Source organism: Lates calcarifer, linkage group LG19, assembly GCF_001640805.2.
Source record: "Lates calcarifer isolate ASB-BC8 linkage group LG19, TLL_Latcal_v3, whole genome shotgun sequence".
NCBI classification, from domain to species: Eukaryota; Metazoa; Chordata; class Actinopteri; family Centropomidae; genus Lates; species Lates calcarifer.
In genome coordinates, this window is record NC_066851.1 from 5,588,119 (window position 1) to 5,601,008 (window position 12,890).

Sequence of the window (12,890 nt, forward strand, 5' to 3'; positions counted from 1 at the left end):
GATATAAAACCAAGACTCGAGCAGTGGAGCTTGGAGCGGACTGATAATGACATATCATTCTTTTCAGTCTCACAGAGAAGAAAAAGAAAAAAGAGAAAAGGAGCGGGAGATAAAGAGACAGAGAGAGACAGCAATTTGCTCTTTATTAAACTGATACTTGGTAATGGCCTCATTCTCTGCTCTCAAAGACTCCATTTACATCCTGGATTATAGGGAAAAGCATAAAAGAGGACACACACATGCATTCACACACATGACTGTCAGTATCTTAGTGTCTGTAATGTCCCATATGAATACCTGGAGAGACATAAGGGGACAATAACAGATGATTAGACAATCTCTTCTTATCCTTTTTTTCCTCATCCCTCTATCCTCTTTTTTCTGTTTCTTTAGTTTTCTCATTTTTTTCATACTCACTCACTCATTTGGGCTTTTTATTCTTTCTTTCTTTTCTCTTTCTACGTGTGCTTTACTCACCTGTTTTCTGATTTGCCATGTCTCCCTCCATCATTCTCTTCTTCAACCACTGCCTTTTATTCTAACTCCAAATGGGTTGAGTTTGATCAATAGAGTACTATACTCATTATCACACACCCTTATGTACACACACACACACACACACACACACACACACACACACCACACACACACACACACACACACACACAGAGGTGTTAAGAAGTCTATTGTGTAGGCTGAATGCAGACGGTGTAATTCCCTGGATAAAGTATAAAGAGCGATGAGTGTCCATTAGCTGGCCAGACACATTTAAAGTGATACCTTGACATTGTGTATTTTGCACCCAGAGTCATTGAGAAGATGAAATGCTGTGCCATGTGAATAGAAAAACATGGTGTCTAATTAACTCAAAATACTTTAGTGAGTTTGAAATTTTTGTCTCATTTGCATTCAACAAGCATTTGGTTTGTTCTAAGGGGGACAAAAATTAATAAAAGACTTCCCACGAATGTCCTACAGCAACCTGAAAAACAACCTCTTTGTAGAAAACACTGTATTCATTCCTCATATGCAAAAACAGTGTTTTCAGTTTTATTAATTTTATATTTTTGTCTGTGTTTTCTTATAAAGCTAAAAGAGCTCTCGGAGGTCTGCGAGTGCGTGATCTCACCTCTTCTCCCAGGAGTTGAGTCCCAGGATGTTGATCAGTAATCTGCAGTAGTAGAAGGCTGACTGTGGTGTTTGGGTCTCGGGTTCAGTCTGCTGAACTGCCCTCATGTTCAACTCCTCACCTCTCTGAAACATCCAACATTTCATTTAAATACAAAAACTGCACAGAAAAAAAACATCAGTATTGACCCTGTAACGTTTAACAGAAAGTGGCAGAGAGAAAATGCCTCGGTGATTTATGTTATATTAAAGCAAATATTCTAATGTGTTTTAAAATATCAACACAACTCACACAAACTCATAAACAAAGCAAATACCAGAATTATAGGATCCTTATTTGATGCATTACAACTTTAGACAGTGCAGTTCTCTGTTGTTACCCCAGTAGATATTTTGACTTGTCACTGTAGGAAAAACACAGGTGTTGCTAATGGCTTCTTCTATTCTATTCTAGTAGGTCATGACAGTGTGACAGTGAGCCAGCATGCAGAACACTAAAACCCTGAAGCTGAAGCAGCTAAATTCAGCATTCATTATTTACACCTGTGCTTTTCCAACTGTGACATGTCAAAATGTCTTTTGTGAAAAACACCTATGGAAATAGTGCAAATCCTCACTATTATTCTGCAACATTAAAAAGTTTAGTTCAAAATCATCAATTTTATCTGGACACTGTAGGAACTAAGAATGTTAAAAATTAAAATGGTTTAATTCATTCTCACACTACATACATGAAGGACAAATTCTCTCTCAGCAGCACTCTGCTTCAGGATGGCATTGATCACATCATTCTCCTGCTTCTCTGAAACACAGGCTGGAGGAGGGGCTGGGATGTTGAGTGGCATGCCTGTGGGGACCAATCCGGAGACATAATCTGCTGTAAAATATCTGAATTGTTCTGTGTTCTCAGAAACTTCTGAGATTTAGTGTCTTGCTCTCTTTAGAGCTTCACAACAAGAGTTAGACTGTTGTGTAATGTTGGTTCTGACATTATACAGGTTCCACTGTTTTACAGAATGAGGCACAATTCAGATTAGAAAAAAAACTCTGGTACTCTGTGTGTGTGTGTGCGTGTACCTGCTCTCTGTAGACACTCAGGACTCGAGTATCCCAGATACTGCAGCATTTCATCCAGCGCATCATCACCCTCCCTCAGTGAATCCCACGCTGGCACCGCCTCCCGACACACACGTTTAGCCAGTGGTGGAGCTAGAATCTGTTCCAAGCCCGACTCTGCCGGATCCTCCTCCCCGTCCATTTTACGCTCTATCTCCTCTTCCTCCTGCTCCTCATCCTCCCCTTCTCCTCCGTCCCCACCTCCTCTTCGATCTCCCTTCTCCTCCTCGTTGACTTTCCTCTCCTCTCCATCCTCCTCCCCCTCTCCCTGCAACTCTTGCCTCTCACCCTCTATCCCTCTTCCTCCCTCCTCTGCCTCCCTCTCCTCTTGCCCTTCCTCTTCACTGTCTTCTCTCCTCATCCCAATCTTTTTTGGTGGACCTCCCGGTGAGGTGCATAAATGAAGATTCGCACTGTGAGGTGATTGTGTGTGCGTTAGAAGTGTGTGTGCTGGGCTGGTTGGGGAACATGGTGGAGGCCCATAGAGAACGGCAGAGTCCCAGGAGTGTTTTCCAGCTACGTCTCGGATGATAACACGGACGGAAGCAGGAGCAGAGGACAAACCAGCTGTCATTCCACCCCCTGGCACACCAGACTCTGACCGGATCTAGGAAATAGAGAGAGAAAGGAGCTATGGTTAAACACTAAATTCGCCAACTACATGAAGCATCGTACACACAGTTCGCATGCTAACTGTCTTGCAAAAGTCAAACCTTCTTAAAAACCTTAAAAGCCAGTTGAAGTTTAATACAAAAAACAACAAGTGACAATCCATTTGAACTTCATCAACATAATTCACTACACAGCATCACAGGCTGCGCTGTGTTAAGCTTTACTTAATGAAGAACATGTTTGTCATGTTTGTATTAAGAAAATACATGCTATTTCTATAGCACCTTTAAAATGAAATACAATAAGAATTTGGCCCAGAGGAGGTAAAAAAAACTCCCACACAAATCTCACATTACCAATATGGCAGACGGTGGTTAATTCAGGTGGAATCCATAACATGTTAACACTGTTCAGATAGTGTGCTTAAGATGCAACATTTCGTCCTAAACAGAGGAGATCAAAGTTTTGAATCCTGGATAAAGAAATCTTTCAGTCTCTGCAGGACAAACATAGAACATAGATACCTTCAAGTGTGACAGTATTTTCAGAATCCAGAGTAGCAGATCTTTTTTTTATCTTGAAATTGGCCTTCAGTTTAATAGTTTAATTGTACATTAGAAAAAGTGTGGAAAAGAAGCTGGAAAGGTGCTCTCTGAGGAGGCCTGGAGAAAATTTGCAGCATCAATGTTCCTCGATTAAGTCTCTTGATTGGAGAGAACAAAGCTGGAAAAATATTCTAAGATATTTTAAGACTCCACACCAGGAAAAATGTAAGAACAGAAGTTTGGCATATTGGAGACAATGTGGCTCCATGTATGCAAATCATTTTCATATATTTTGGGACTGAACTGAACTGAGTTTAAATTGGAAAGGCATTCACAGAACATTAAGTACATTATTCAAGACTCAAATACCTCTGAAGCTGAAGACTCTGGGTATCTGGGTAATATCTTACATAAAGCTGCTATGGGCCCTTTTGGCAGCAAGTAAAAAACACTGATCACTAGAAAATCACTGAGCACTTTATTAGGAACCTGTACACCTGCTTATTCGTGCAATTATCCAATCTGCCAATCATGTGACAGCAGTACAGTGCATAAAATCATGCAGATACAGGTCAGGAGCTTTAGTTAATGGAGAAAAAATTTCTGTGAGTCTGACTGTGGCATGATTGTTAGTGCCAAACAGGCTGGTTTAAGTATTTCTGAAACTGCTGATCACCTGGGATTTTCACACTAGAGTTTACTCAGAAGGGTACGAAAACAACAACACATCCAGTGAGCAGCAGTTCTGTGGACAGAAACACCTTGTTGGTGAGAGAGGTCAGAGGAGAATGAGCAGACTGGTTGCAAACTAGGCATTAAGCTAAAAGTACAGCCAAGTCATGCTAATGTTGGCACGTTAACATGCTGTACAACTAACACTTCCATCCCTAAAACTGCTAAAAATGAATGATAAACAAATGGTTTGAAACGGGTCTAAAAGTGAGGTACCGTGACCTTGGCTCTAGTTTAAATTATACAAAGCTTTAAAGCTGGTCAGCTGTGCTCACCTGAAGCACTGAGAGCAGCGTGGAGCCGTTCAGAACCAGAAACTGCAGGTTTGGTGAATGGAAGAGCTCTGGTCCAAGATCAGCACTCTCACAGAACGGGTTGTCTTGGTTTTCACACACCTGGAAAACATGAGCCATAGTGTTGCTCAAGCAAATTTCAGAGATCTAAATAAAAGCACTGGAAACTTTTGAGATTTTTATTCCCCTCAGGCCAAACATGTAATCATCACCATGTATAGTACATCACACTAGAGCCATTATTACCACTAAACACACAGTACCTGACTAGACAGAGTAGCTGGTCCTCCTGACATGGGATAATGTCCAAGGTGGTTGACCAGGTGGGTGATCACTGTCCTGGCTGCGATGGAAACCAGGCCCTGCTGAATACGGCTTCGAACTGCACACAGAACAGGGAAAACGCAGGCAGAGGACATGTAATACTACACAGATATAGATATTAAAAGTTTCTGTCCATTTTCTACACTCCATTTCCATGTTTCTAGACTTTACTGTTTAGTACACTAAAAGATTTAACTGCTACCATGACTTGATAGTTGGGCTCCAAGTTACAGCAAAAGTTCAGGAATTACCACAAAACACTGGTAGGAGGTACAAACACACATTCAGCTTGTACATAGTTTGCCCCATGCTGAGAAGAAGCCAATGCCATCACACACTGTGCTGTCAACAGATCCTGGCTAATCAACATCATTACACACACACTGTGATACACTCACACACATACATGCACATGCACACATGCGCGCGCACACACACACACACACACACACACATACACTTTCCGGCAACTCCTTATTGACAGGGCTGTGTGTAGAGTATAGATATGTATTGACCAGACATTTTCAATGAGTCCCTAAACCTCAGGAGAGCTCACGGGGAGTAAGATAAAAAGAAAGAAAGGAAAGAAAAAAGAAAATGAGGAAAGAAAATTGGACATAAAAGAGGTGACAAAGAAGCAAAAGTGAACAAAATTTAAGCTCAAAATAATGTTAAAAGAATAGGACTAAGGAAGAGAAGAGAAGAGAAGAGAAGAGAAGAGAAGAGAAGAGAAGAGAAGCATGGTCTATCATGGTGCTCCAGTCATTAGACTAGTCACTGTGTCCTAGTGGACCACAGCAGGGGACAATACACACTCCCACACGGATGCAGACAGGTGCACTTGCATGCATACACACACACACCTATGTGACTCTGGGTCATTTTGTCCAGAGATTTTGTGTGTGTCAGTGCAGTCGTGTGTGTGTGTCTATATATATATATATATATATATATATATATTTTTTATATATATATATTTATATATATATATATATATATATAATATATATATATATATATATATATGTATATATTTCTGATCACATGAATATCAAATTACATTTTTAAATGCAAATTTTTTGGAAATCAGTCATGCTGTCAAATGAGAGTGGGTCCTAAAGTTGTGTAGTGTGTATCTAGTGTGATAAATTACCTTCAGTGACAGGCTGTAGTTTGCTGGAGCGCTCGGAGTCCGGGCTGTGCAGTGGCTCTGGTTCTCTGAGGCTCTCTAATGGCAGGAACGGGTCGTAGTCTGGACTCAGCAGGTCTGACAGCTGCAGCGGGTAATACTTGGGACTGCTGAAAGACTGTGCTCCATATACACAACCATGCAATACCTAAACAGGGTTTTAAAGAAAAGGGTTTCCATTTACTGGATGCAGTTTGAGATTAGATTCCATTTTGCCTCATCTTGCGCTTATATTCAGTTTTACTGCAATGATGCTTATATGTCACTGAAATAATAACACTTATTCTCAGTGTGTCACATTTTAGTGAAATACAGACATTGACTTTTAATAAATAAAGATTTTGGCTCTGTAATGTCACAAACACACTTACATACCTTATAAATACAGCTGAGCAGAGTCTTAGTAGGTTGGTCCCTCTCTGGAGGGCTTCGAGTTTGAACAGGCTGAAGAAGAGTCTTTGGAGGCAGAGCCATCACCCAGTCCAACAGACACAACAGGAGGGAGACTACCAGCTGCAACACACACAGGCATTGTGATGCTGGTTTACTATCTAAGCAAAGTGAGTAATAAAGTGAGAAAATGTGAAAGAGAATTTAGTGTGCATGTATGTTACCCTCTTATCAAGTTCATGAGGAGAAGACTCAGTAGTGGGCAGCAAAAATGTGATGGTGGCGATCAAAATCTGAGAAAAAGAAATTCAATTGTTTTCAATGTTAAAACTGTCAAACTACTACTGCTATAAATTAAAGCCATTTTGAATATTTTTTTTACAAAAGCAATATGGTGTATTTAAATCTATTCCAGCTTTACACAATATGATTTAATCCATCAGGATATGTGGACATGCTAATGGAGTCCTGATAAGTAATAAACTAGACCAGTGTAATACTCCATTATTTGTTTAGAAGTGTAAAGTAATATATGTCTCACCTCTACAATCTTCTTTGGAGTGTCAGGAGGGAATTTCTGAAGATGATCAACATAACTGATCAGTAGGTGAAGGATGTCTGACGCCACCAGTGCTACATTCTTATTGGGGTACTGTGAGAGGAAACACAGATAATTCATGTTAATTCAGTATCTGCAAGTAATTTCATTTATTAGCCACTATACTTCAATAAGATTGACAAACAGGCTGTTTGTCTGAGGAAACCAAACCTGATCTTTTCCACTGTTTCTGTACTAAAAAATAGGTTGTACACAAATATTCCACAAAGAAGATTTATCATTATTATGTTTTAAATGATCCATTGTGGTATTAACAATATTCTCTTCTATTGTAACTGTTTACTCATTAAAAGTGTATATAATGTTTAGGACACAATAAAATACAGGCTGGTTGGTAAGAAGAGAAACAATTGACACATTAGTCTAATGAGGATCAGCCCCAACAAAACAAAGAATGCCTCCTAGATGAAAAGAATGGAGGACGAGGAGGACAACAAAAAGAAGTGGCTCTGCATGGAAATATGACAATCCCTCAAGCTTTGTCTATGTGTGTGTGTAATCCTGTGTGCATGTCACAGAGCCCATGACTGAAGCTACTGGCTGCTGGTATGAAGGCTAGAGATTCAAAAGTGGACAAGATGTGTGTATATACGTGGTAGTGTGTGTGTGTGTTTGTGTGTGTGTGACACAGCTTGCAGCATTCCCCCTGGATTAGTCTCCTATCTGAAGGAGGACCAAACATATTGACAGTCCAGGGTTTGCTCCCAGGAGTAAGTGAATGCAAGTGTGTGTGTGTTACTGTAGTGTCTTAGCAGGCCATTGGCTGCCGATACACAAGCTAGGGATTCCAAGGTGGAAAAGGTATGTGTGTGTGTTTGTGTCCATCTAGAGCCACTTGGCTATAGATGAGACAGTGAATGTTGGACAGTGTTATTCTGATCCACATGCCTCCCAGTCTAGTGGCCTGAAACAGACAATACCAACTGAGGCAATCTCACCAACACTAACAATCAACTCCAACAATGTTTGCCATCATACTTTGGCTGCTTGCAGCCCGCCATGTTTAACACATCCACAACCCTAACCATCCAGTATTCAGTCAGTACTTTGGCATGCTTCAATTTACTGTCATTTGGATTTTAACCAGTTAAGTCATTTCACTCATTTCAGCAGTTATAATCTTTGTCTCTGTGCTTTCCACTCTAAGACACTGCAGAAACTTCAGTTCTTTAATGATCACTGGGATCTGGCTTTAGCCAATCATTTCCAGGGGACCACCATTATTAAGTAGGACTTGAATGTACAATAAAATGAACAATTAAATGCAATTACAAGTCAATTTTAAATTTGGTTATTTCTGAAATTCATATAGCAGTAAATCATGACATGCCCTATGAATAAAAGCATTATATTTTTAAACTACAGCCAGAAGGAGAACAGATGTTCAGACACGACTGTGTTGTGCAGATCAGTGTAAAAACAGCCTGTTTGATTCAGAGTCATTGCTTTGGTCTTATTTCACTGGAACACAATCAGTACCATGGTCAGTGGGGGACATTTTGAGAACAGAGAGGCAAAGGCTGTATGTGATAACCTTATTTAGCTGGGTTGATGTGTTACCCTTGTTGATTTATATTTCAATGAGCAACTTTAAGTTTGTGTCTGAAGCTCGGGAAGTTGAATTTTAGAGCCTGGGTGTAACCAATATTTCTTGAAGTAGTATGGAGTTATGACTGACCTTCAGAGTGACACAAATGACGTTGAGAGCATCTTTAATCTGTGGATGTTGAGTCCCACGAGCCAGCTCTTCACATAGCCAGATACCCAGACTGCACAAAGCCACGCACCTGACAAAACAAATACAGCATGACCAACCAGTGATCACATGCTGCAGCTATATACATGCAAAAAAATCCTCACAAAGTCTGTATGTTTGAATACCAGAAACATATACATGCACACATGGGTTGTGAGTGAAGTCATGTACCGTGCAGTCCAAAAAAAATTATTAGTATTATTTTTATATAACCTTGGAAACAATCCAAGTGTGAGGATTCAGAAACATTTAAAAATAGAGAAAGTTATGTTGTGTAAAATAAAGATGAAATATTGAAGATTGTGCAATATTTCTAGATCAGAAATCAAATTGAATCAAATTTGGGCCACAGACCAAATTAACACCTTTGTTTAAAGGTCAGGATTCCCAGAGTTGTATTCCTTCCACTGAAGTATGCATTCAGATGATACTCTGGTGGATTTGATCTACTCAGTAAGTCTGTGCCTCAAGTTTTCAGTGGCACTGTGATAGTGGAAAATGGAACAGTAATATGTGAAAGTGTCACAGGCTGAACTGTTATTCTCAGCAATGAGGGGCTTCCTCCACATCAAATGAGGGTTTCTAAGGGGGCAGTACACGGAACTCCAAAATGCTTTGCAGAAACTGGATCGGTTGTATTCAAACAACGATCAGGCAGACCAAAAGTAACCACACTATCAGAAGATCAATACCTCAAGCTTAGTTCTGCGAGAGACAGCAAAGCAACTTCATCACAGATACAGAACTTTCTACATAAAGATTAATTTATGATCATTTCATAAATTTGTAAACCACTACTCAACAGGGAAAACAAGGCCAAATGCTTGGAGTGGGATAAAACATACCAGCATTTCACAATGAATGACTGGAAAGAGTCTATTTACTGATGAATCCCACCCTGAGATTTCAAGCAGCAACAGAAGCTCTTTGGAACATGGTCAAATCACACTGGAATAACATGAGTCTTCAGGTTTTGCACAAACTTGTGGAGTCCATGCCAGCTTGATGGTATGTTGTCATTAAGCAAAAGGGGAGCATACCAAATACTAAGATATTCTGAAATATTAGTTTATTTTTCAAAGAAATTTATTATATTTAAAACAAATGCAAAGTAGAGGAATCTTGAGACTGGTGGTCTGGACATTTGGACCCCACTATATGTATAGAGACAACAAAAATAGTAGGCAAGCAGTGGACATAAACACTCTGACACTGTGCATTAATCACCTAATTTCTTCCACAGGACATAGCTGAGTACAGGGATGCACTTGTCATAACTTATGTAAAGGAAAGTGGATGAATGGAAAATATTTACCTGGCAGGAGCAGAAGGTTCATCCCTGGCAGAGGTCAGAATGGTTTTGATAATGTGCTCCTAAAAAACAAAGAATACACACAACCGGTGTTAATTTGCATGACATAAACAAACCACTAGTTAGGTGTGTGCGTTTATATCAGCATGTTCAACATCTTGTTCAGGTCCCAGACACACAGTTAACCTTTCCTCCAGGTATAATGAAGAGACTTACTGAGTGCTTAAATACTCCATTGTTCTTCAGATAAAGAAAAGTGATTCATGGAATAACATTATGAGGTGTTAATACATCCACACATGCTGCACTAAATATGGACACAGAGTCACAATATAGACACATCTACACACACCCCCAGATGCATTCACACACTCCCTGGTCCTGTCCCTCTGCTCAGTGTTAATGACTGCTTAGTGATTCAAAACAAGTTTCTGCCTTGTAAGAAACCAGTGAGCGGGCCTGAGGTGCTGCCATGCATGGCATTAAGTGTTTACACAGCAACAACAACAATAACAACATTACTTCCATAGCTCTGGACTGTTACAAGAATGGCTGATGAGGCATTAACCTATTAGTTTGGTTCTGAGACCCCCTATGGACAGCAAACATGTGTTACAAGGTATGGAACGACCTAGTTTATACACAAAGTAGGTAAGTGTTTGACCCTGTGTTTTAGTAGTAAACTTTGAGTTAGCAGAAGCAGAGTTTCATTTTCATGGTTGTTCAACACTAACTCTGACATAAAAGTCAGTCGGTGACTGTAAGAAAAGATGAAATCAGCTATATAAACTAAGTATAAAGTGATGGCTACACAGAAAAAGTTGCTATTTTTCTGAAAACATTTCATTATTCTATCGTGGCTCACTATCATAACATGACAAAGGGTAATGATGTTGCCAAAGTATAGAAGCATGATAACCTGCCCCAGATCAAACTGACTGGATTTTTGAAGGCTGTGGTGATGACTGAGGCGATCCTCTGCCTACTCACTAACCCTAAACCCAAAACCACTTTGTTTCATTCACCTTGACGTCAGGGAACTTGGTGAGAACCACGTCAGCTGTGGTGGGATGGAGGGCTGGAAGCTCCCCATACAAGTTGGGAAAACACACCAGTGATCCAAGAAGGATCTGAGCCTCAACCCTTGGAGCCTGGAAAGGAGGAGGTGGAGGGATAAAGACCAAAAGTGAAATGAAAGTGAAAATTAAAAGTGTCATCTTGTTCTGTACAGGTGTGTCACAATGTGATTGGACTGAAAATGTAATTGAATTAAACAAGTGTATTTCTGTGTCTCTCACATTGAGTGATGAGCAGGCGGTAACTCTAGAAGCTGCGATGATGAAGTCCAGAATCAGCATGGTGGCTCCAGGCAGACCAATGCTAAAGAACCTGGGACTGCAGTGTTTGATAATGGTGTTCACAATATCCTGTCAAAACAAAAAAAAAATCACAGCTTTTCTAATCACACTCCCACAGCAGTCACAGCTACAGCACATTTGCAGATCTCTGCAGTTTAAAAGCTCATGTTCCACCCTTTTTTTTCTGAAGCAGTATAACTTTAATTAATAAGCAGTACATATTTGGTTTATCATAAGAATCCTCTATATAATATTGCACAATGGATAGATTTTAAAAGTTTTTTCTGTATTATTCTTCAACACCTACTAACTCACTGGAGACCAATTTATCAGACTTTGCAAAGCCAGTTTCCCTTTAGATAGTTCAGGAGTGATAAATACAATATTTTAACTCCTTAAATGCAATCTTTTAAAATTGATGTGACACTGAATATACTCATTACTGTAACTTCCATTGATAAAATATGTTGTTTGTTCACGTATTCTAAATGTAAATGTGAAAGTTAGGTTAGGAAAATAGTTTTGTTTCCTTCACAAGACCCTACCTGGTCTTGGTGCAGCAGCCCTTGGTGCATGATGTTGTAGAAGTGTGTAAGAAAATCTGTGTTTGGGGAAACATCTTGTCGTCTCTTCATGATCCTGCAGATCAGCTTGTAGGCATGAAGCTTCCCCTGCTTGTAACGCTCTGTCAGCATGGTGGCCTTTAAAATAGATTTTAAAAAACACACAGAACCATAAATATGAGCATAAACAGGCAAGCCTGTCAACTGCTTAACTTGCTTATATATATATATGTGTGTGTATATACATACATACATATATATATATATACACATACACACACACACACACACACATACATATATATATATGTATGTGTGTGTGTCTTGTTTGTGGATGCCTCCCTGTCTGAATTCTTGTTCAGCAAACAAATGCATTCCCATTATTATCTATTAATGGAAATAATTAAAGACATGATAATATGATCTCACTGTAATGAATGTCCTGCAGTCATGGGATGTCCTATAGTGATCACTCCTTTACACCTACCTTAAAGAGCCAGGGGGTAAGAATTCTCAGGGGAGGAATCAGAACAGGGGGAGGTGGAGACGACTGGTTGTCCAGAGAAATGCCTAAATTATCTCTTATCTGAAAAGAGAAAAGTCCATTTTTACCATCACAGTCTTTACAGTGAGTGTTTTGTTGTAGTTGTGTTTAAGCTGTACGTGTCAGTAATTACCTTGGCCAAGTTTTGCCACAGTTCACACAGATAGTCGAAGACCTGAGCATGGATCTCTGGGTCTTTTATACTATTGACATCCCCCAGGATACCCAGCATCCTCCGCCACATTACTGTGGCAACATCTGCGTGCCAACCAGTTAGAGAACCACCTGCCATCACACTGCAGTCTTCGCTGGGGAACTCACTGGTTTCTAGAATCAATCAATAAATCAGTTAGAGCCTCTTCTCTCTCATTCACAGCTGTAACCTTAGTGGAAAAAAAGAAATAAGTAC

The 12,890-nt window shown here is 39.8% G+C and overlaps 1 protein-coding gene across 9 annotated transcripts in view; it reads right to left on the reverse strand.

Moving 5' to 3' along the window:
- ralgapa1 (Ral GTPase activating protein catalytic subunit alpha 1) overlaps positions 1-12,890 on the reverse strand; it is an 84,165-nt gene that overhangs the window by 49,821 nt on the left and 21,454 nt on the right. For all 9 annotated transcript variants that reach the window (XM_051077998.1, XM_051077999.1, XM_051078000.1 and 6 more), the window contains 16 exons: positions 12,615-12,808; positions 12,425-12,523; positions 11,920-12,075; positions 11,315-11,443; positions 11,042-11,167; positions 10,020-10,078; positions 8,627-8,735; positions 6,871-6,981; positions 6,554-6,622; positions 6,315-6,452; positions 5,904-6,087; positions 4,690-4,808; positions 4,409-4,528; positions 2,206-2,851; positions 1,860-1,975; positions 1,130-1,254 (listed from right to left, as the gene is read on the reverse strand). In XM_051077998.1, coding sequence (XP_050933955.1) covers positions 1,130-1,254; positions 1,860-1,975; positions 2,206-2,851; positions 4,409-4,528; positions 4,690-4,808; positions 5,904-6,087; positions 6,315-6,452; positions 6,554-6,622; positions 6,871-6,981; positions 8,627-8,735; positions 10,020-10,078; positions 11,042-11,167; positions 11,315-11,443; positions 11,920-12,075; positions 12,425-12,523; positions 12,615-12,808 — 2,500 coding nt within the window. The remainder of the gene's footprint in view (positions 1-1,129; positions 1,255-1,859; positions 1,976-2,205; positions 2,852-4,408; positions 4,529-4,689; positions 4,809-5,903; positions 6,088-6,314; positions 6,453-6,553; positions 6,623-6,870; positions 6,982-8,626; positions 8,736-10,019; positions 10,079-11,041; positions 11,168-11,314; positions 11,444-11,919; positions 12,076-12,424; positions 12,524-12,614; positions 12,809-12,890) is intronic.